Source organism: Dermacentor silvarum, chromosome 8 (assembly GCF_013339745.2).
Source record: "Dermacentor silvarum isolate Dsil-2018 chromosome 8, BIME_Dsil_1.4, whole genome shotgun sequence".
Classification (NCBI taxonomy): domain Eukaryota; kingdom Metazoa; phylum Arthropoda; class Arachnida; order Ixodida; family Ixodidae; genus Dermacentor; species Dermacentor silvarum.
In genome coordinates, this window is record NC_051161.1 from 175,559,239 (window position 1) to 175,584,582 (window position 25,344).

Here is a 25,344-nt window from a genome sequence, read left to right on the forward strand (position 1 = left end):
GCCCTATTTTGAAAGCGATCTGCGTCAGGGGCCGAGTCTAGGTGCGACGGCGGCTTATACCTTTGTGCGTGCTCCGTTATCGCCGCTCAGTTTGCGATGAAGTGATACATGGCACGAAAGTCACTTCGCTCTTGCTGCCGCCATCGAGTGCGATTGGTTCACGTTTGTCTGTGTGCGCTGACACCATGCTGGTTAAATTGCTTTGCAAGTTTATACGGCCGATAAAACTATTATCCTTACTTTGTATAGCTCTCCGCGCATTTGCTATCGCAATCGATGGTTCGCCGTTCGGGCGATACTGCGATATCTTTAGAGGTGGCCGCAGAAAAAAACATTGCTCAAAATTTTACCCCGCATAATAAACAGCACGCCCCCCCCCCCCCCCCCCAACTGTTCGCATATTTTGCGGAAAAAAATGTGTGTTTATTATGCTAGTAAATACGGTATGTATAAATAAATAAGTAGGGGTGTACGAGAACTTGAATATTCAATTTTGAATTCAATAGTGAATGTTTGAATAATTAAGTTCGCGAATCCAATATCTAATACAGTTGAACACTGCTGTTACGTTCCCGGGTGCTGCGTTTTCCCGACTGTTGAGTCGTTTTCGGCCCGTCCCGGCACAGCTCCCATAGAACCCAATGCATTGGTAACCCCGCTGTTAAGTCGCAACTGTAGGACCGTTCCCGCATCATACGTTGCGAACTGCCACCCCGCGCCGGCCCGAGCGGCCATTTTGACTTTTCATGTCCCTTGATTTGGTTGCTTGACGATGGCATTAGCCGCCCAAAGTGCCGAGCCGACACTTATTACATATTTTCGGTTTCCGCCAGCAAAAGTATGGCCTTTGAGATCCGCATTTGCTATCTAAAGATGATGTCTATGACGCGTTGCGGCCCTAAAATTGGTTTTGGCTCATAGATGTTCCGTATAAAGTCCAAGTGCGATAACGCCGTCGCCGCGCGCCGTATGCTATTTGTGCAAGTGAAAGCGTGCGAGGGGAGCCGACGACCGCGTCTAAATCTCGCGCGCGAAAGAAAGAAAAGCAGGGAGGAAGCGCGCCTTCTTCCGTTGTGCTCGAGGCATTGGCAAGGGAGCGAGGGGGGAGGGATAGCGGGCAGCGTTGCGCTCAGGCATTGTACTGCGCACGGCGCATGGTGGCACGAGCTGTATCTTGAAAGCGATCTGCATTGGGGGCAGAGTCTACGCAGTGTAGGTGTGTCGGCGGCTCGTAGCTTTGTGCTCGCTGTGTGTTCTCGGCGCGCAGTTTGCGTTGAAGCAATAGGCAACAGCACGAAGGTCACTTCGCTTGGTTCTGCAGCGGCGCTTAAATTCTTCACGCCAGCGTTTGACAACGGGTGTCCGCACTAATCGAGCGTGATGTGTTCATGTTTGCCTGTGGGCACTGACACCATGCTTCTTAATTAGTTAATAAGCGAATGTTTACAAGTTTATACGGACGATAAAACTACTATTCTTACTTTGTATAGCTTAGCGCAATTGATACTTCGGCTGTCGGGCTAAACTACTTTTTTTCACACGTAAGAATTAAAATAATATTGTGTGCAGTTCAACACTACTCCCATTTCTCAATTTTTCCTGTTTCCCGGCTCTTGCATTTCCCGGCTCTTACGTTTTTTTTCACGGTCCCCTGAAAAACGTAACAGTGGTGTTCTACTGCATTTGATTTCTCAAATATTCAATCTTTCCAAATCCGGTACCTTTGGTGAATGACCTGGCTGTGGTTGGTGCTTTAATGCGTGCAGCGTTCCCATGGTGCGTGAACAGATCGAAATGATAAACGCTCCGTGAACGACAAAAGCAGCGTGTATGAAAAGTGCGGGAGCATGTGTGAAAATCAGGCAGCTGGTGTGAAAGAAGGTATGCTGATCGCATCGAATACACGAGTTCAGAGTTCACACACACAAGTTGCGCAGTTCGGAGCTTTCTACACACGTGCGAACACACAAACAAGGCACATGTGCTCGCGATAGTAGCCGGCTTGTCGAACGCAGACCCGAATGCAGTGTTCAATGGCAGCCAATGTAATCCGTACATGTGATAAAGCGACCGATCATTGATGAGCCACCCACAGGAACATATTAGCGGCAAGCTTTATGCGGTGGTTCCCGGCCCGTTATCACGTCAGCTGGCAGTGAATTTTCGTCATGGCCACACAGTTTTTACACTGTCAAGCCCATTAGGCCTAATTGGAGACGCGTCGCTGGGTGTCGGTGACTAATACTGGCGTCACACAGCCACTTTCAATCTCGATCGAGCTACATCCAGATCAAAATTCTTGGCTGCGTTTGGCTGCCTCCCGCAGCCATTCGCAGCCAAAGCAGCCAATCGCGACAGAGAAATTCAATCCCTATTGGGCTAAATAACGATCAAAAGTGCTCCGTGTGACACCTGTATAAGTTACAGTTTCATACTGAATCAACGCAGATCTATTCCCAGCAGTCGCCTGACCCTCAGAAAGCCGACAAACTACCTCGCCAACCAAAGCGCGTGCACGGGATGACCGTTGCATGTTCACGGCCGCTATCTGTGCGAAATACCGTACGGTGGCCCCTTGTTGCTAATGCCGTGCACAGCTGCACAGTGCTCTGTTTTCGCAGCTTCGAGCGACCCGTCCCAAGACTAGCTTTGGATTTACATCGCGGGCATGAAAATATTGTGCGATAGCGCGTAGACCCTCGGGCGCAGATGCATTTACACAAATGGCGGATGGACGCAGCGGAGCAGTGCGGCGTGACGTGATGCGCACCTCACATCCCGTCTGTGATGCGGGGTGCGTCTGTCATGCAGATTGGCCTTAACAAGCCAAAGATAACCCACAGAAAACACCTGCCATAAAGATGGAAAGACGCGACTGTTTCCTGGAAGAAAGCTGGAAAGCAATACTTTCTAAGCAATAGAATATTGCTATTAGGCATGGTATGGCCCACTATTATACTGAAAATCGCATTGGTATTTAGGACAACTTAGCTATTTCTTCAGCTAGCTGCAGAGGGAAAAAAACTTAATTTTATTTGACAGACATTCTATCAATAAAAAATGTTTTCTAGACCTTTGTATACGAACTGAGTCATTATAAGTGCTGGCACGCTAATTTGTTGTTCACTTTATTAAGAAAAGAGAATAATATACATCTCGATTCATACGTACCTAAGTTACTGACAGCTAGCAAGATTCTTGTTAAGTACAGTAAAAGCTCGTTAATTCGAATTCCGCGGGGATACTACGAAAATTTGTATACAAAATTCGAACTAATGAAAGTCAGAGAAAAAAATCGCTGAGTTTAAGGTCGACATAGCGTGCACGTGCACACGCTACGTCACGTTGGCGTGAAAAACGTCGTCTATAGTTTGACGCACTGGCGCAGCCAACGTAACCGGACATGGCCAATGCGTCCGATGTCGGGTCTTGCTCTATCTGCGCGTTCTTTGCCCCGACTGCTTTGCCCACGCCGCTTCGCCGACAATCAAACACAGCCATTCAAAGCAGCGCGCAGGTTGGGGATCGTTCTGCACATGCTCCGACGATAGCAGCCGACGGTGTGCGTCGTGCAACGTTTTCGGCGCACGAGCGAGCGTCGCTTGTGGCTAGTCCCGTTACGCCGCTTGTGCTGCGCAAGCCGTAATGCCGTCGTGCACTCCGTCAGCTTCTCTCTTTGGAGCATGCACAGAACGATCCCCAACCCACGTATCACTTTGAACTGCTCTCTCCGACCATTGGCGAAGCGGCGTGGGCATGTTTAGAGTGCACGCTGCCGTGCACTAGCACTCTCCCCATCCACGATGGCGGGGAGTTTGAATTATCGGTGACGGTGCGGATTTCAGTGTTGGCGCTGAGCCGTGCTCCCTCAAGGGCTGCAGAAGATAGCGCCAACCTTTCCTTTCCAAATGAACCACTTAGTAGTAGTGAATTAGCGGGACGTTGGACGGACCGCGGCGGCTACTTCGAATAATCCAAAAATTTTGAATTACCGAGTTGTGAATTAACGAGCTTTTATTGTAACATGATTACCCTTCTGAGCATGTGCAGCGTTGTTTTTTTGCAAAAAATTGGGAAGCATTAATGTTTGTGTTAAATTTTTTTATATTCAATGCGATATTTGGAGTTTTATTCTTGATTTGATTCTATATTTGCACACCTCTATAAAAAGGTAAACAAACAAACATTGCCTTCCACAAGGTTTCCTTGAACCACAATTGCACTGGGAAAACGTCGAGAAAGGTCAGTAGACAAGTTGCCTGTCTCAATGTCACCTCTAAGTGCAGAAGCCTCGTTAGAAGCAGCATGGGAAGATTAACAGCAAGCTCTGCCTTTGCCCTGCCTTGAGGATGACTGGGCAGAGAAGGCCGAGCATGTCTCACCTTGCGGATGGCACGTGTCCGGTTCCAGATGAAGTCGTACCACTCTCCTACGGCTGGTGCTGTGCCGGAGATCGGTGAGGCTGAGTCCATCAGGTGCACCAGCAGGTAGTCCATGGTGTGTCGCAGCACGTGGGGTGGCCGCAGCTCATGAGCTAGGGGCTCCTCCTGGTCGGCAGAGGAGCGGCTGTACTCCTTGATCATACGTGTGTGGTCCATCACCCCGTCACTGCCGGGCTGCATGACAATCGGGCCAGCACTGAATTCCCATCATGTCTAGGAAGGCCACTGTAGACAACTGTTGGCTGGACAGACACGGGGGACTTGCACAATCTTTCGTCCCCTTTTTGCTGCATTAAGGGTCACTTCCCCGAGGCATCAACTGTTGTCCCCAAGTTCCCTTGATATCCAATTTGCTGATGTCTGTCTCATGCATCATGTGACAGGAACAAATTCACTCGCAGCTCGAATCCACCGCTCAGGGTTGTGGGAATGCGCGACTCGCGCATTCCCTGATGTTTTTTTCGCCGCATGGCTCCCGTCTCCTGTAATATGGCTTTGCCGCATAGCTTTACTGTCGGTGTAGTTGGGCGCATTGCGAGAGATGGTGCGAGTGTCGCGCTGCTAACGCCACCTAACGGCGAGGTTACGTGGGCATAAAAGGTCGAAGGTGCTTCCTCTTTGAAGTGGGAACAGTGAGCGATGCGGACGTTTTACGCATGCGCCGATCCATGCTTTGCGAGATTGTCTCACGAGGCTAGGAGCAGGATATTGGAATGGACAAATACGGATCGTTCGAACCCGCCACTGTTTGCGTGACCGTACACGTGAACGACTAGGCGATTGGTGTCTAGCATGCGGGCGAACATATTCGCTCGCTATCCGGTCTCGGCAAGTCGGACTTCTTCAATTTGTCACGCGCCCATCAGCGTAGTAATTAGTCTAGCGTGTATTAGTGTATGAAAGGTGCAACAAATGCCCTTTTGATTGTTTACACAACTGTGTTGCCGTTCCTTTGTCCCAAGAGCACGTGTGAGACCCCACAGGGTAGTATCCACACCAACCGAGGGTTAACGCGGTTTTCTCTCATCCTTTTCGATAGACCTCGAGACATTGCACGAGTACCGCTCAAGGACAATAACCCACTAAGGGACACATGCAGCTCCGAACAACTTGCAATCGCAAAGAGTAGAGCAAATAGGAATACACGCAACTCTTCCAGCTAACGCAGCCACTCATTTGCACTGAAATTCCGCATACAGTTTTTCGCCATGTCTCGATGCATTACCTGCCTGCTTTATCTGCAATAAATCGGGAGCCTGCATCGATGCCAGATAAAAAATTCACCGACCATTACAACACTCCCTAATGCGAATTTTGAGCGCAGCTGTTTGGGGCCGCCTGTTTGGTTCCTGTTTAGGTGTATTTTTTTCTGAATGACAGGATGCTCTTGGTGGTGGCGCTGAGTCTCTGCTCGGGCAGCTCGTTTAGCAGCAGAGGCAGATGAAGCATTTCCACCGGTTCGGTCGCTCATCATTCAGAATGAAAGCCTAAACACGGGACCACGTGGCTCGCGCGGAGCGCATTCTCTAGCAGCGGGGGCACCGCAGGCGAAGTAGCGCATGCACAGTGGGTCCGAAGCCCACGGCAGCGCTTTGTTTCCACGCTTGCCGCATGACTAGTTTTCCTCCTCACCCTTTTTGCATCTGGGTTGAGCTGCACCCTCCTCTCCGATTTTCTCCTCGCGCCTCTACGCTCTTGCCACTTTTTTCATCTATCGCTGTGCGGCACGATCGCTCTCATTTTTCGCCGTGCTTGTTTGCTCGGCTACACTGGGAACGTCGACGCTCGCCGCAGTAATGGGCCCCTAAAGCTGTGCTCCAAAAACACAAGGTGTTGATTTTGCTGCAATAGAATGCCACCCGTTGCTGCTAAGATGAAACACAACACCGAGTTCATCCTCATGTTTTGTAGCTGTTTCCTCTGTCCACATCCCTGGTCCAGTCAACCTGGATGAGCTTCGTACCGCAGCTACCAACAGAGGCGGCCCCAGCCAACGTGGCGCCATTATGCAAATTGTGGAGTTTGGGCATTGTGTGCGCGATCCACGCATCGGGCCAACATGGGTAGTGCATGCAGCATGGCAGAGACAAAGTTTGCGACTGCGTCAGCCGGGGTGGCTCGTACACGGCGCTTGGCACCCCTTTTGTGCCAAAAACAAGGGAATGAGCCGCTCACTTGAACAGAGTGGGCACGTCAGTGGCTCCCCAACAAACATGAACCCATTTCTGCATTTTGTGCAGATTGCACTTTTCAGCCCGGCTGGACTGACCGGCACATCTACAGTAACGGAAAAGGGCACCATCGGATCGGCAGACACCACTGGAGGCGCCTGCGCAGATGGGCTTCTTTGTTACCTCGGCGGCACCTGTCGTTGGTGACTACGGACCTCTTGTGGGAGGCAGGGTGAACAGAATGGAAATGTAAATAGCGACCCGTGTGGGTGCTCTTTCTGTATACGCTTTCTGTCGTAGAAAGGTTTTCGTTAGCTCAAAGCAATTCGTTCAGCCCTGCACCCAAAACCTTTCTACGATACGTGGACGATTGCTTCAGCGTAATCAAGAAGGAGGCGCTGACTGCGTTTACAGCACACTTGAATGGCATGGATGAGGCAATCAAGTTTACTGTAGAGGAGGAGCAGCATGGCCAGCTTCCTTTCCTCGACGTCCTCGTCAAACACGAAGGAAATAGCTTGTCGTTCAGCGTATACAGAAAGAGCACCCACACGGGTCGCTATTTACATTTCAATTTTGTTCACCCTGCCTCCCACAAGAGGTCCGTAGTCGCCTCGCTTGTGAACCGTGCGAAACAGGGTCTGCAAAAAACCAGAAGACGTATCTGCCGACATACAGCGTGTGCATGGGGAACTCTCAAAAAGCGGCTACCCTGACTCGTTTGTGCACTCCGTGGAACGTCAGCTAATACTTCCAGCACGCACCGATAGCATGCGTCCTAAGAAGCGTGCTCCTGTGCCGTATGTCCCTGGGATCAGCGAGCACTTGGCGCGTGTTCTACGCCCCTACAGTGTACAAGTAGCGCATGTTCCTACAAAAAAGTTGAGACACTCCCTTGTAAACATAAAAGATAAGCTACCAAAAGAAAAATTCCCAGGTGTTGTCTACAGCATCCCATGCGCAGACTACGATCGAAGTTACGTCGGCGAGACAGGCGATTTTCCGCAAAGACTCAAGCAACACATGTATGATGTAAGAAAGAAGAACGTAACTGCAAACGCTCTGGCCGAACACGCAGAAGCGACTCGTCATGAAATGGACTGGGACAACGCAAAGATAATAGAAAAAGAAAATAACTGGACTTCTCGGCTTTTGCTTAAATCCCTGACAATTCAGACCACCGAACACACACTTAATCGCAACGACGGCAACTTTCCCCACGTGTACACACATTGCTTACGTCACATCTTAAAGCCTACATAACCATACCATTTCCGCTTTCAACTTCATTGTGAACAAGGCTCCCGTGCGGGAGCCGAAACGTCTCTTTTTATTTTTTCAACTTTCGTGGTCGGTGTCGGTTTTAATTGTTGTCATGAGCCACATGTAATAATAACTGAAACTTGGTTGCATTCTGGTATCCTGGACTCTCGGGTAACACCACCAGGGTACAAAATATACAGGAAAGATCGAGATTCCCACGGAGGCGGAGTCGCCTTGTTGTTTCTAGACTGTTTGCAAGTACAAAGGTTACCTGATATTGCCGGCACTGAATGCGTCATCTCAAAAGTGTTTTTGGACGACTTCCATCTTATATTGCTGGTTTTTACCGCCCACCACATTGTGACATATTCTTCGATGCTCTGAATGAATTTTTGTGTACAACTGGCATACATTGCAAGAATATTTCGCTTGCTGGTGATTTCAATGTCCCGTCAGTGGACTGGTCAACTGATTTTCCTGATGCCGTTTGCGCGGCAGCAGAGCCTTTAACTGACATCGTTCTTTTCCACGCTTTGAATCAACTGGTGAAACAACCAACTCGCGCACGCACAAAACATATTTGATCTCTTTCTTGTAAATGACCAAGCCCTCAATCGTAATCCGAGTGTCGACATATTCCAGGGAATTTCGGATCATAGAATGATATGCCTTACACTAGAGCTAAATTTCAGATTAAAACCCCTCTAAAAACGAGTACTCTATTCCCGAGTTCTGCCGATGTCGATGTCGACATACTTGATGCCTTAGACAAAAATTTTTCTGAATTTGCCTCTCTTTCAGAATCCCACGTTAAGTCCGTTGACAGTTTATGGTGTTTCTTTAGAAAACTTGTTCACAACTGTATCGACACATTTGTGCCCAAAAAGCGGAAAGTTGTATGTGAAACGAATCCATGGATGACAAGAGACCTCGTACGACTTGGGCGAAAACTAAAGAAAGTAAGAAAGCAACATAAAGCATGCCCCTCAAAGGCTAACATCGAAAAGCTAACCAACCTGCGTCTACATCTTAAATTTCGAAAGCTAAAGACTATTATCAACATGTTGCTTTAAAGAACTTTCTTTTGTCATCCCCGGATAAGTTCTGGCGGTACTTATCGCCGAAGAAAACCCACGTGTCCGATATCTGTGTGGATGGTTTCATACTGACAGATAAACTGAAAATTGCAAATGCACTTAACAAGTATTTTTGCTCTGTTCACGAACGATCATGGAAAGACACCGCGCATAGCTGTTTTAAATGATATTCCACCCATCGGTGACCTCCACGTAAACCAAGCAGGTGTATTGTCCTTGCTTCTTGATCTTGATATACAGAAGTCTCCAGGCGTCGACGAAATACCTAATGCTTTTTTGGTGAGATACGCCGAATGGTGCGCCAAATATCTTTGCATTATTTACAATAAGTCATTTTCATGTGCAGAAATTTCCCGTGATTGGAAACATGCAAAAATAATTCCCATCCCTAGACCAGACGACCGTTCACTGCTCTCCTCTTACCGTCCTACCTCCCTACTTTATACTTCATTAAAACTGATAGAACACATAATAATTAAGCACATCTCAGTCTTCATTGAAAGTAATGGCCTCTGCGACGCGCGAGAACACGGCTTCCGTCGTGGTAAATCCACCGTAACACAACTTTTAGAATCAGTGCATGAAATCGCGGCAGCACTAGACGGTCAAGGCCAAATTGACATTCTGAGATATTGAGAAGCCGTGTGTCCCACCAAAAGTTGTTATCAAAGTCCCTATTCTCAAAAACGACCAACTACTTCACTGGATTGAGGCGTATCTTACGGGCAGGCGACAGACAGTTGTTGATAATGTGAAATCAGACTTATCCGATGTGCAATCTGGAATCCCATAGGGATCAGTCTTGGGCCCCCTGTTCTTTTTAGTTTTTATCAATGATATAGTGAATAATATACCAGTTAAAATTTGGCTGTTTGCAGATGACTGCGTACTTTATCATGAAATTCACAGCGAGGCAGATCACACGATCCTAAATTCATCTTTATCAGCAATAGCGACATAGTGGTTAGAGTGGCAAATGAGCAAAAGAAAAACAGTATCAATGATCATTACATGGAAAAAGAAGCCGTTACCTTTTGTAATTAGTCGCCATAACTTATCCTCTGTTACAGAATATAAATATCTTGGTGTAGTAATTACGTCGGACCTTAGGTGGAATAGCCATGTAGCCTACATAAAAAAAAAAGCCATGAGGAAGCTCGGATACCTGAGGAGGACCTTGGCTAAATCTACAAGTAACATAAAATTACTAGCGTACAAGATTTCCATCAGACCATTGTTAGAATACGCTACTCCTGTCTGGGACCCTTACACCCAAGCAAGCATAAAAATTATTGAAATGATACAGCAGAAATCAGACAGGTTTATTTTTAATTCCTACCGCCGTCATACATCAGTTAGCGCTCTTTTACAGGAGGCAAACCTGGAAACCCTGAAGGTAAGGCGATATCGAGAAAGGCTCAAAATGTTATATTTAATTCATCGGGAGCATGTAAAACTAGATAAGAAATTGTATATTACACCTTATAGCCGGCGCCTAACGTGTTCACCACATTCAGTCAGGTTAGACGAGTATCCGCACCATACCACTTTATTTAAGCAGTCGTTTTCCCCCCAAACCATTCATGATTGGAACGCTCTGCCTGAAAATGTTCTTCGAAGCTCAACCTTATCATCCTTTGTGCATGCTCTCGTTAATCTATGACCCAAAATGTTTCCCACGATCTCTGCATTGTAACGAGATGACGCTTTGCTTGTTTCCACCATTCTTTTTTTTTTACATTCTTTTTTGTGTTCACATGTTATTAGCTTGTTAAACCTTTTATGTACGTCCCACTCGTGCCTAGGGCCTGTAAAAACCGGCTGGCAGTACGAAATAAAAATAAATAAATAAGCATCGAGAACAAGGGGCTCTGTGGTGCATGCCAAATATACCGAATAATGGAATAGTAGATATTTGATCCATGAATTGAATTTACTTGAAATATTCACAATTCGATTCGGAGTAATCGACTATTCACACACTCCAACTAAAAGTCACTAAAACCGCCTCACCAATCATTGAGCATCAACAAATCAAATACTGGGATGTCATATCCTACGAAAATATCAAAAATTTTTTAAATTCATGAAAAGTGCATTTTTTTAAAGCGTGCATCTTTTTTATAAACAATATGGTAGGAATGCTTATACAGTTGAACCCACACATAACGATGTATCAATTACAACGTGTGGTGTCTTCAAATGTGCTCTTGGGGCAAAGGAATGACAACACAGCAGTGCAAAGAATCAAAAGGGCATTTACTGCACCTTTTATACACTAATGCCTGCTAGCCAATTACTACACAAATGGGCACATGACAAATCAAGGAAGTATGACTCACCGCGACCGGATAGCAAGAGAATTTGTTTGCCCTACGCTGGACACCAACACCTAGGCGTTCTTGTGTATATGGTCAAGCGAACGGTGGCGCGTGTTCATCCATCCGGGTACGCCGCTCTCGGCGCATGCACCGCCCACCGATCCGCAGCCAAACAGAAATCGTATGCTCGCTTGTGCGCCCGAGTAACCCTGCCGTTAGGTGGCGTTAGCAGCACAACACTAGCCCACCTCTCGTACTACTCTGCAACCACACCCTGACCGCCACAGGCGCAAAGCCACATGGTGAAGCCGGAATACAGGAGACATGAGCCATGCGGGAAAAACAATATCAGGGGACACATGAGAGTCGCACATCCCAACATCCCCCCCCCCCCCAACCTTAAATCACTATATACTCCGGCAACACATGTCAGACGGTCTATCAAGGCGTGCTTCGCGACCGGATAGTACATGTGGCAGTGGCCACGTCGAATATATTGTCACGAGCCATGGCAAAGACAAAGACGTTGTAGTGGGGCTGGGTCAGAGGCTCTTCTGTCAGACTGAAACCTGCTGGAACCTGTGCGCTCTGTGCAGTCTTGACTAGACAAGTGCTAGCCGTTTACTGGTAATTAAATACTCCCCGTAACATCTTTTTGGTGGAGGTGTGGGGTTCTATTCCACCCGGCCCTGGATCTTCGAAGCGGACGCCACGTTTCTCCTACCTCCATGGCTGAGGACAGTACGCACTCATCGCAGCCCGCGCCCGCGGCTCCAGCAACCGTGGTCCTTTCGCAACCCCTCGACCCCGGCCCGTTTTGCGGCACGGACAACAATGACGTCGACGATTGGCTCTTATTGTACGAGCGCGTCTGCAAGCACCAGAGGTGGGATGAGACCCTAATGCTCGCCAACGTCATTTTTTACCTACGGGGCACGGCTCGCGTGTGGTATAACACGCACGAAGAAGCACCGACGAGTTGGGACGTCTGCAAGGAGAAGATGCGCGCATTGTTTGGTCGATCGGCCACGCTACAAGTGACAGCCCGGCACGAGCTGGCGGCCAGAGCTCAGACGTCCATGGAATAGTACGTCGCATACATCCAAGACGTGCTAGCCTTGTGCCGCACAATTGACAAAGACATGCTAGAGCCGGACAAGGTTGGCCACGTGTTGAAAGGCATAGCTGACGATGCCTTCAACATACTTCTGTGTAAGCACTGCACCACGGTTGACTCCATCATCACAGAATGCAGGCGGTTTGAACAAGCAAAAAGCAGACGGATTACTCAGCGCTTTAACAGACTCCCGAACACAACTGCGACCTCCTCGTGCGAAGATCCCATGACGCCCCCTCCGTTCTCGACGCCTAACCACTTGGCCAGGATTGTTCGCCAGGAGCTCGACGCCATAGCTCCAGCCGCTTATCAGGCACCTGGTCACGACCATTTGGCGACAATAACCCTCATTCAGGCCGTCGTCCGTCAAGAGGTTGCAAATATGGGCGTCCTAGTTCCACAAGCCACCAGTTATGCTCCTCCGCCCATGTGCCCTTCCGGTCCTCACACTGAACACCACGCCGCCCCAATTGTTGCTGCTGCCGCTTCTGCTCGCCAGTTGACACCCCGCTACCGAAACCCATCTGAGTGGAGGACGCCTGACGACCGCCCAATCTGTTTTTCTTGCTCTCGCGTCGGCCACATTTCCCGCCACTGCCACAATCGTCGTAATTACCGACCAAGCTTCCCTGGTGACCGCCGCCAAGATCGTGGCCAGTAGTATAGCACATCTCTTCTCGACGACCAATTTAACCCTACTTCCAGACGCAATTTGCTCGGTGTTCTCGTCGACGGTGTGCCCGTTACTGCTCTCATTGATACTGGCGCCCACATATCTGTTCCGAGTTCTACGCTCCGACGCCGCCTACGCAAAGTGCTGACACCTGCCGTCTCTCCTACTGTGCGAGTAGCTGACGGCACCCGAACACCGGTTCTTGGTATGTGCACTGCCCGCGTTACTGTTGCCGGTCACCACACTTCAGTTCTTTTCGCTGTTCTAGACGCTTGCCCTCACGCTGTCATTCTTGGTATTGACTTCTTGAGCGCCCACTCTGCCCTCATCGATTGTTCTACTGGCATTTTGCGGCTCGAACTGCCATTGTGTCCTGATTACGCCGCATCAAGTCACACTCGCCTACGTTCCATGAAGTTTCTACGACTACCCGCGCAGGCTGCCACCTACGTCCTTATGTCACCGTTTCCACCGGTCCCTGATGGTGAATATGTGGTCGCTCCCCTCACAGATCTGATCCTCTCGCACAACATCGCGCTTCCTCATACCATAGTGGTTGTTGCCAACAACAGAACGCTGCTTCCAGTCCTCAACTTTTCTACTTCGACCCATGTTCTTCCTCAAGGAATTTCACTAGCCGAACTGTCACCTCTGGAAGAATGTACTGTTTCTGCATTCACTGCTGACGCTGAGCCCATGACCCAACCTGTCATACCGGCGCCAACCCAGGCACTTCTGGACAAAATGATATCCCCCGACCTCTTACCGTCCCAAAGTGAAGCACTCCGTGGTGTCCTATTTCCGTGCCTTGACGTATTTGATGTTGAGAACACTCCATTAGGCCGTACACAAGTCGTGGCCCACCGCATCGACACTGGAGACGCCAGCCCCCTTCACAAGCACCCTTACCGAGTGTCTCACTCCAAGCGCCAAGTCATCCAAAAGGAGGTTGATCAAATGCTTGATAAAGATGTGATAGAGCCTTCTTCTAGCCCCTGGGCCTCCCCTGTAGTGCTTGTGAAAAAGAAGGACAACAGCTGGCGGTTTTGCGTGGATTATCGCCATCTCAATCGGGTAACGAAGAAGGATGTGTATCCTCTTCCCCGAATTGATGATGCGCTCGACTGCCTCCATGGTGCCAAATATTTCTCGTCGCTAGACCTCCGCTCGGGATACTGGCAAATTGCCGTCGATGAGCGCGACCGCGAGAAGACCGCATTCATCACACCCGACGGCCTCTACCAATTTAAGGTTATGCCTTTTGGGTTGTGTAATGCTCCTGCAACTTTTGAACGCATGATGGACACTCTTCTACGTGGTCTGAAATGGTCAACCTGTCTTTGTTATCTGGACGACGTAATCGTTTTCTCGCCCAGCTTTGACAGCCACCTCCCTCGTCTGTCGGCCTTTCTCGACATATTTCGGCGTTCTGGCCTCCAGCTCAATTCGTCTAAGTGCACCTTTGGGCGCCGCCAGATCAAATTACTTGGACACCTAGTCGACGCTACTGGCGTACAACCGGACCCTGACAAGGTCCGTGCCGTCCGCGACTTCCCGGTTCCACAGTCCACGCAAGAAGTACGCAGCTTTCTTGGGCTCTGCTCCTACTTCCGCCGCTTTGTTCTCAACTTCGCGGACATTGCTCGACCCCTCATGGACCTACTCAAAAAGGATGCGGCCTTTTCTTGGGGCGCGGAACAAGCGACTTCCTTTGCGTCGTTGATTTCTGCCCTCACTTCACCACCTGTGCTGGCTCATTTTGACCCGGCTGCTAGAACAGAACTTCGCACCGACGCAAGCGGCCATGGCATTCGTGCTATCCTCGCCCAAACACAGAACGAAGTCAACCGTCTGATCGCGTATGCTAGTCATCTTCTGTCACCGTCGGAGAAGAATTACACCATTACTGAGCGGGAGTGCCTAGCTCTCGTCTGGGCTGTCGCGAAATTCCGTCCGTACCTATATGGACGACCGTTCGTGGTCATAACAGACCATCATGCGCTCTGCTGGCTCTCGACACTTAAAGACCCCACAGGAAGGCTCGGCCGTTGGGCATTACGGTTACAGGAATACACGTTCTCGGTAGTGTACAAATCTGGCAAGTTACACGACGACGCCGACTGCCTTTCCCGCCATCCCGTTGAACCACCCGACTCCACTGAAACAGACCCCGACACCTGTGTCTTGGCGATAACAGACTTCATCCATGTGGCCGACGAACAACGTAGAGATCCATCGTTGCTCTCTATTATTGACCGTCTGCAATCCGGCACCATCGACCCTTCACTCAACATGTTCTTGCTTCAGGATAACGTTCTTTACCGCCGCAACATGCACCCCGACGGCGCAGAACTCCTGCTCGTTGTCCCGCATCATCTGCGCAGAGACGTCCTCGTCCAGTTTCATGACGCCCCCACTTCCGGGCACATACGACGATCGCATACGACGACGGTTTTTCTAGAAGGGCCTTTATCGGTCCGTTCGCCGCTACGTAACATCTTGTGACCTGTGTCAGCATCGCAAGAAACCTGCGACCCAACCTGCTGGTCTACTTCAGCCAAATGACGTTCCAACCGAGCCGTTTTATCGAGTGGGCCTGGACTTGCTCGGTCCCTTTCCAATTTCCACGAAATGCAACAAATGGATTGCAGTCACTACAGACTATACCACTCGATATGCAATTACTCGAGCGTTGCCAACCAGCTGCGCCACAGACGTAGCCGACTTCCTACTGTATGACGTCATCCTCCAACATGGCGCTCCACGTCACCTGCTCACAGATCGCGGTCGCTGCTTCCTCTCTCGTGTGGTTGATGATCTGCTTCGATCATGTGCTACTCACCACAACTTCACAACCTCATATCACCGTAACAATATGTCCACGCGCTGTCCATAACATGCGCGCCGACAATGTCTTTGGGGCACACTGCTGGCGTCCGTTGGTCACAGCAGCAGCTCTGCAGACTCGATGGCACGACTCCAGGCCGGCATGCTGGATATGGCGACGTACTAGTCAGCACGTGGAAGCGTCGTTTGCACCGACGAGCCATGCTGGCGAGAGCAGCAGCCCATAGGTCGACAGTTTTGTATGTATGTATGTATGTATATATATATATTGCCACGAGACAGCGTGTCACCTTTACTTGGGAGTGCGGAGAGTTGCGTACATGCGCTACTCTCGATGGAGGAGAGACACGACTGGCGGCACAGCAAACGACGATTTAATATTTACAAGAACGGTAGAAGCACGCGGCACACAACACTAAAACCGTAACTCAAAACTAAAGGCACGCGAAACTAAAATTGATTCAACAAAAGTCTTCACTGGAACTCAAACAGCAAACTCAGATTAACTAGAAACTACTTAAACAAAACTATCTCAGTTTCGGAGCCTCGCTCCGCCTTAGTCTCTCGGTCAGTCTTAGCGCGGATTCGTCAGAGTCTAGCCACCCTGCATTCGGCCTAACTACGTCGCAAACAAAAACATGGGCTCTTACGAACCGCTGACTTGAAGTTCCTTACGTCGGGTCCAAGTCGTATTCCTTCGGGTGTCGATGCTGCCGTAGATGCCGACGACTCGCGTTCTCTTTTGTCGGTGGTGAGCTTCTCGGTACTTCGTTGGTGATGAGCTCGTCAGCGATGGCGTTCGTCGTAGCTTAGGCCCACCTGCCTAGGCCTAGCGTCGGGATGCGTCGCAACTTCTTCAGGAGTGCCGACGTGTCATCCCGAGGAGATTAGAACGTGCCGGTCTGCCACAGAAGGGGGATCCTCTCTGGGGTGCCTGGTCCTGCCGTGAGAAGCTGCAGCCCGTCCAGGAGCCTCGCCCGAACTTGCCGAGGTCGACGGCCACACCTTGGACGGCCAGCGTCGCGGACTCAACCAGACCCCCAAGTCTCCCGTCGCCAGAACATAGCTGGAGATGTGACCTTCCTGACCCGGTGCCACGTTGAAACTCAACGGACAGCGCCGTTCATCTCGCTCCTCTTCTTTTTCGCGCCACAGGCGGCCTCTTACATGTGACACAGCGAAGGGGCTGCTACTGTCGGTCGGACGAAGACGACGGCGACGAAGTAGCCAGAGGCGCGCGACAGCCTTGCATCCGTCGCCGCTGCTTGCCCAAACATTGTATATAGCAATACTCCTTAAATAAACGTTATCCCCGTAACATCTTTTGGTGGAAGTGCTGGGTAAACCTGTCAACGTGCCGGCTCCGTCAACCAAGCACGGAACTTCGAAGCGGTCGCCGTCTTGGTTGCTCCGCGATGATTAGTGAAGTGCCGACGGTGCAGCAGCCACCGGCTCCTGTGATTCTTTTGCACCCAAGACCCAGGAACCTTTTCTGGCAGAGATGGCTTGGATGTCGAAGACTGGATCGACATGTACGAACGCGTCAGCAACCGCAACAGGTGGGACCCCACGGTTATGTTAGCCAACGCGATATTCTATCTGAAAGGAACGGCACGCGTGTGGTACTGGACGCATGAAGATCTTACAAGTATGGACGCTTGCAAGGCGAAGCTGCGCGAGTTGTTCGGCAGATCTTTGGCCGACAGCAGGCCGCTAAAAAGGAGTTGGGATCTCGTATCCAGACGACCACTGAATCGTACATTTTGTACATACCGGACGTACTGGGCCTTTGTCGAAAAGTTGACGCAAAAATGGCCGAAGATGACAAGATATCGCATATTTTGAAAGGAATAGCCGACGACGGCTTTAATGTACTGGTGTGTAAGGACTGTACGATGGTCGATGCCGTAGTTAAGGAATGCCAGCATTTTGAACAAGCGAAGAGTCGCTGCATCACCCGCCAGTTCCTTCGGCTACCTAACACCGCCGCTAGAAGGTACTAGAATACTTGGGTAGTGGAAAGAGCGGCGGGCAGCGCGTGAGGCACTTGATGTTAACGCTACCAGGTGGCGCCAGCGGCTCCTAACCGAGCACCAGCAAGCGCTCGAAAGCGGTCAGGCAGCCGCAAGCACGGAAGTTTTCTTTTATTATTACTGCAGTTATGCATAGTACTCGCGCTGCAAATGTCATTGATAGCTTATGAGCGAATTAATCAAAGCAATATGACTTCAGCAGGGCTAAGCTTTCGTCAGATTACCTCCGCTGAGGAGACGGCGCCAAGGCACGAAGTGCGTGAAGCTTCGCGCTTACAGTAAGAAGTCGTCTTAGGAGATCTTGCGTGGAACGGCGACGTCTGCGTCAATTTACTGGCGTGTCAATACGAACAGCCCCTGTGAGATGCATACATCACGTCACGAGTGCACGCTCCGGGCACTTCGTACTCCCGCCAGTTCTCTTATCACAGGCACGCGCCTTTGCGGCACTAACAGACAGCAATTCCAGGTGTTCTGCGCGTTTCTTTTTTCATATTTTGGAGTAAATTTTAAATTAAATTGCGATATCATTATGAGGCACGCCGTAGTGGGGACTCCGGGTTAATTTAGACCACCTGGGGTTCCTTAACGTGCACTCAATGAACGGTACAAGGGTGCTTTTGCATTTCGCCCCCATCGAAATGCGGCCGCCACGGCCGGTATTCGATCCCGCAACCGTGGGCTTAGCAGCGCAGCACCAAAGCCCCTACGCAACCACGGCGGCGTAATGTTTTGTCCCTGGAGTGGCAAACCTCTCCTCTTTAGTTACGGTTTTCTCTTGTTCATCAAACACAAGACGAAGCTATCGTTTCATTTAATACTGAAGCATATAAAATGCAAAATTGAAGGGAAAAGTTTTTTCCCAGACCAACTGTTTATTTAAATCCGTTGGTTCAAGACATGTGCGCCAGGTATAATCACAACACAATTTGTTCAAAGCTGGTGTGCGTAAACTGTTCACGCGAAAGTTTAAAGGAACGGAGTAAGGTTCCCTGAAAACCAAGCAAGCACGCTCATGTGCAGCGGCTTAGCTTTAGGTAGTTAGCAGTTTCCGGTTTCTGGCACCCAGCGCCAGAAAAAAAAAAAAAAAAAAAAGCCCTTACACTGAAGTGCAGACGGGTAGTCGGCTAGTCGCAAACCGCCGACGTTTCCGAGTGTGGCCTATCATTGTCTTTGCGGTGCAAATTCCTATTCCACTGATTTCGTTGGGCTTCGTCTTTCGGGGCTTTAAACAACGAGAACGTCCGACAACGTCACGAAATCCGTGTACCGGCTCTTGCAACCTCATCTCATCTCCCAATTGTTGGCTCATACCCACTACGGGCGATGCCAAGAATCCGGTGATTTCAACTATATATGTTTATTAGAATTTAAACAAAAACTAAATTTGTATAGCAGAAATTAGAAAAATACCATAAAGAATTTTAAGATAAAATAATTTTGACATAAAAAAGGCAAATAATAGGAATAATTCATAATTCTAGAAATCCAGCAAGGTACTCTTTTTGTGCCTTTTATTCAATTCAATTCAATTCAATTTTATTCACAACACACATACAAAGTTGTGTTGAAGGCTCCCCTGGCAAAAAATTGTAAACTCCAAGAAAAGCATCCTTGTGGCTGTGTCCCAGTGAAGTCACCCCAAAAAGAGAGAATCGTTGGCGAGGTTAGTCTTTCGAAATGAAATTTCTAAGTGTTTTATCAGTCTTAAAATTCGGTGGCACAACAGAATAACTTCTTGTTGGGCGAGTTGGTGTTTACAGTAGCGCTCGTCTTTCCTTTCCTCTCGTCTTTCGCTGTTGTCTTATTTCGAGTTTTGCGCTAATAAGTATCATGTTTGGTGGCCCAAGAGGAAAAAAAATAAGTGATCAATGAATTCAGGTGCATTGCAAAAAGAACATAGAGGTGACACAGCGAGACCAGACCTGTGTAAGTAAAAATTTAGAGGCGGTATATGACATCTCAATTTTGTAAAGGAATCTGACACCGATTATTGTTCTACGGTAAACAAAGATAGTGGAAATCAGAAGAAGGTGTTAAAATAGATTTTGCGATAGCGCAAGAAAATCTAACGTGTCGGAAACGCGGTAAAAGACGCAGAAACTGCGTCCGCAACCTCACTGACAGCCGCTACTGCGGCCGCGATCTCCTCGGTTTTTTGACGCCAGCGCCACGCGCGGCGGTTACAGAAGTGGCAACAGCTCTCCCATAGGCTGCGCCGCGCGCTCTTTCCACTACTCAAGGTATTCTAGTACACTGTACCGCCGCCACATCATCATGCGAGGACCCACTGACGCCTGCACAGGCTACAGCGTCAGAAGATGTAACGCGTATTGTCCGCCGCGAACTCGAAGCCCTAGCTCCTACGGTCGTTCTTCCAGACGTTCAGTCAGGCAAACCTGCCCACCGTGTCTCTCATACAAGCAGTCGTCCGACAGGAGTTCGCGAACATGGGATTATCATCGGCCGTCTGTTCCATCCATACATCCGAATGTACCCCTGCAAATGCCACCCAGAACCAGGTCTACCCTTCGCGCTACAGAAACCCAGCTGACTGGAGGACGGCATACGACTGACCCATATGTTTCAACTGCTCTCGCGTTGGACACATTGCCCGTCACTGCCGCAGAAGCTGGTCGTCACCTTCAAACTGGAGCACTGGATCTTGGCGTCGTCCTGGAGGCAACATTCAACGGTATTCCCCTCGCTCTGATCCACATGCTTCCGATGCCGCCGTTCCACACTCCAGGTTTAGCCACTCACCGTCCCCACAAGACCGTCGAGCCACGACCATACCTGTCATCGTCCCCTGCACGGCCTGGCTCCTACGCACCGGAAAACTAAGCCGTGCAGCTCCCGGAGGTGACGCTGCATCAGTGACCCGATATACAAATCCTCTGTTGACTGTACCTACGCGCCGAAACCTTCTGGACATTCAAGTGGACAATGTCATCGATACGGCCCTCATGGACACCGGAGTGCAGATTTAAATAATGAGCGCTGCTCTCCGTACTCAGCTCCGCGAAGTGATTACGCCCGCAATTCAGAGCATAGTACGGGTCGTTGATGGCAGCTCGTCTGCCATCCTTGGTATGTGCACCGCCCGAGTGTGCATTGCTGGCCATCAGACCATTGGTTTGTTTGCCGTGCTTGCGCAGTGTCTCCACGACATGATCCTTGGCCTAGACTTTCTCTCGACGCACTCAGCCCTTATCGACTGCTCCACAGGTGTCCTTCCACTGGAACTCCCTTTAGACGCCCACGTACTATCGGACACTCCCAGCCGCTTATGTTCTGTCGAGTTCCTCCACCTGCCACCGCAAGCCTCCACGTGCTTCCCATTAAGTCCCTCTCCTCCTGTGTGCGATGGTGAATACGTTGTTTCCCCGATTCTCGACGTGGTCCTGATGTACTCTGTCGTTCTCCTGCACACTGTGGTTACCGTACGTGACAACAAAACCTGCCTGCCACTTTTGAACTTTGGTCTTTCTACCCACGTGCTACCTGCTGGTATTGCGCTTGTCACCGTGTCGTCATTACAGGAATGCGCAATTTCTGCGTTAGCCGTCGACGGCCCTCGAACTGTTTCCGGCTCTCTCACAGCTACCTCGTCGCTATGTGCCAATTTCGAGAAAATTATATCCGCCGACCTCCCGCGTACGCAAGCAGAAGATTTTCGCCGGGTCTTGCTGTCGTATTCCGATATCTTTGATCTCGAAAATCGCCCTTTAGGCCAGACAACAGTTGTTCAGAACTCCATCCACACCGGTGATGCTCAACCGGTTCACCGGCGCCCTTATCGCGTTTCCGCTGCAGAACGCGCCATAATCCAAAAGGAAGTCGATAAAATGCTGGCCAAGAACATCATCGAACCGTCCTCGAGTCCTTGGGCTGCTCCTGTTGTGCTGGTCAAGAAAAAGGACAACACCTGGCGATTTTGTGTTGATTATCGACACCTCAACAAGGTCACGGAAAAGGACATCTATCCCTTGCCCCGTATCGACGACGCACTCGACTGTCTTCATGGCGCCAGAGTCCTTCCATGTTTTTCTGGTCACGAAACTCCGCCGTCACGCTATGGGAGAGGTTCATACGCTGCCCAAAGCTGCCGCGACGCGGCGCCACTGCGCATCGGAGGGCATCATTCGCGTACCAAAACGCTTGCACAGTGCGAGGCGAGCTGAGTGATCGGGTGCGTTCTGTGCATGTGCTGCGCTATTTTTCGAGTGCTGGACTGTTTAGTTGAAGTGGCGGGGTGGGACAACGGTGCCAAACACGTGTTGCGTGCCGGGTTGCCGTTCCGGCTACAAGGGCACGACCGAAAAGGTGTCGTTCCGTTTGCCTATTGACAAGGAGCAGCGCGTGAAATGGGAGCGGGCCATACGTTTGAGAGTTGTTTTGTCATGTGTTATGAAATGCCTATGCTTTACACTTTCTTGTTTATAGAAACAATCTTACGCATGGTGCATTTATTGCCATTCGTTTGCTGGTGTTTGTTTCCTGCCCCTTAATACATATCACTCACGTTTGATGTTTTTTTTTTCTTTATGCTTATTATATCAGTTTATTATATCAGTGCTTTTAACAACTTCTTGCATTGTGAATGGTGGAACATTCATGACCGGACACCTCTTTGTGCTGTTTGTATTTCGCTCCACTTATTTTACATGATAAATAAATGGTCATGCTTGTATGTTTTTGCACCAACACGTTTTATTTCTTTCCTTAATCGAATTATAAAGCAGATTTTTTTAAATTTTTTGACCATGATAAAAATATCAGGACCGGTGATTACAACATTTTAACATCCTGTAAATAGTTGCGCATTAAGAACCAAAATACCTAGTCTCATCGTTTCTGCGTCGAAACCACGAGCAGCTTGAATAAGTGCTGGGCTTACTGACGCTTCTAAAAGACTGCTTGCTAAGGCAATTGCCTAATTACAATACAGCTAGTTTCAACTGTGCAGGTCCTAACACTTTGCGTTCGCCTTAATCCGTTGCTAAAAGCTGCACCGAAGACATTTAGTAGTGAATTTTGTCTTGCATTTATCCTACCTAAATCTCATCGTTTTGCAGAGAAATCTGAAGCGCACGGAACAGCTCAATTTCCTTTTCATTGTCATTAAGTATTCTACAGAAGCAGCCTTTTGCGATAACAATTTCATACTTTTGATCTCCGGATAAGATACTGCCAACAGTTTAACAGAAAGTGAACAGCTGTGCTCGGTGAACAATCTGGCGCTATGCGCAACAGAGAGTTGGCGCTTACTTACGGGTGAGCGGGGGTGCAACAGCCCATTGTTTGCATCTGGTGATAAGTGGGACCACTGGCGCTTTGTGCGAATGCGCGGTGTCTAATTTCAGGCAAATATTAAACAGCGGAGCCTACCGAAGTGTTGAGGCGAACGGCGATGACGAAGAAATATGGACCGAGACCGCCCGGCTGTGCACAGCGGACGCATGTCGACAGGGGCGAAATGCAAAACACCCGTTTATTTAAATTTAGGTGCATTTTAAAGGATCCCAGGTGGTCAAAATTAATCCTGAGTCCCCCACTACGGCCTGCCTGATAATCATATTGCGGTTCTGGCTCAAAATTCCAGAATTTTTTTTATTTTTTTTTGGTACGAGACCGCCGTAAGCTCCATGTTATGAGCGGCTTTTTTTTCGTCCCGGGCGCTCATATCATGGCAGAAGACGCAATCAGGCAGTTATTTAAGCATGTGGAATGTTAAAAATAGTTACGTGAAAGTAAACCGACGGTTGTGGAAGTTGAGAAAGCTAGAATACCGAGGCTGCCCCACACACAACCACAGCGATAGCGGCATTCGCAAGCCCTCCCATGCACGGTTGCGCCTCTAGCGGCGGGCGCTGGCTCTATATGAAACTGAGGCGGCAGTTTTGTGACCAGGAAAGCATAGAAGGACTCTGACGGCACCCAATATTTCTCGTCTATTGACCTACGCTCAGGTTATTGGCAGATTGCTGTTGACCAACTGAACCGCGAAAAAAACGCATTCGTAACTCCCGATGGCCTCTATCACATTAAAGTGATGCCTTTCGGCCTTTGCAATGCGCTGGCACATTCGAGCGCATGATGGATTCGCTTCTTCGTGGCTTGAAATGGTCAACCTGCTTGTGCTACCTTGATGATGTCATTGTTTTTTCGCCAACATTTGACAGCCATCTTCAGCGCCTCTCCGCCATTCTCGAGGTATTCCGCAATGCCGGTCTCCAACTCAACGCCTCAAAATGCCGTTTCGGATGCCGTGAAATAGCCGTACTTGGCCATCTCGTAAACGCGACAGGTTTCCAGCCCGATCCTGAAAAAGTTCACGCCGTGAAGAATTTTCCTCTACCTTGGTCGGCTAAAGACGTACGCAGCTTTAAAGGATTGTGCTCCTATTTGCGACGTTTTATTCGTAATTTCGCCGACATTGGACGTCCGCTTACTGCGCTCCTCAAAAAAGACGTTGCTTTTACATGGGGCTCACCCAAAGCTGCTGCCTTTTCGGCGCTTATAGATGCCCTCACGACTTCCAATATTTTAGCGCATTTTGATCCGACAGCACCGACGGAACTTCACACAGATGCCAGCGGCCATGGAATCGGTGCCGTCCTCGCTCAGCGTCAAAGCGGCCACGACTGTGTTATTGCGTACGCTAGCCGCCTCCTGTCCACACCGGAGAAGAATTACTCCATCACAGAACGAGAGTGTCTTGCTCTTGTCTGGGCTGTCACCAAATGTCGTCCCTACCTGTTTGGCCGCACATTTACCGTCGTAACTGATCATCATGCCCTCTGTTGGCTTTCTTCGCTCAAAGACCCTACAGGCCGCCTTGGTTGTTGGGCTCTGCGCCTCCAAGAATACTCGTTTTCAGTGGTGCACAAGTCTGGTCAGCTTCATCAAGATGCCGACTGTCTCTCACGGTATCCCGTGGATTCCCCTGACGTCCCCAAGCAAGACACCGACGCCTGCGTCTTGTCTATCTCGGACCTCGTTAATATACGGGACGAAGAACGCAGTGACTCGGCTTTACGGTCTATCATCGACCGTCTCAACTCCGCCACACCCGACCCTTCACTCCACTTGTTCTTCCTTCAGGACGGCACCTTATACCGCCATAATACGCATCCTGAGGGCCCTGAACGCCTCCTTGTCGTGCCTGCCCATCTGCAGTCAGATGTCCTTCGCCAGCTTCACGATGAGCCCACTGCTGGTCACCTTGGTGTCACCCGCACTTATGATCGTGTCAGGCGCCGTTTCTTCTGGCCTGGTCTCTATCGGTCCGTCCAACGATATGTCGCTAGCTGCGACAAATGCCAGTGCCGCAAGAGGCCAGCTATGTTACCTGCCGGTCTGCTTCATCCCATAGAC

The 25,344-nt window shown here is 49.6% G+C and overlaps 1 protein-coding gene across 3 annotated transcripts in view; it reads right to left on the reverse strand.

Moving 5' to 3' along the window:
* Positions 1-25,344, reverse strand: part of LOC119461863 (germinal-center associated nuclear protein) — a 340,872-nt gene that overhangs the window by 265,248 nt on the left and 50,280 nt on the right. For all 3 annotated transcript variants that reach the window (XM_049672737.1, XM_049672736.1, XM_037723233.2), the window contains exon 8: positions 4,383-4,616. In XM_049672737.1, the coding sequence (XP_049528694.1) occupies positions 4,383-4,616 (234 nt within the window). The remainder of the gene's footprint in view (positions 1-4,382; positions 4,617-25,344) is intronic.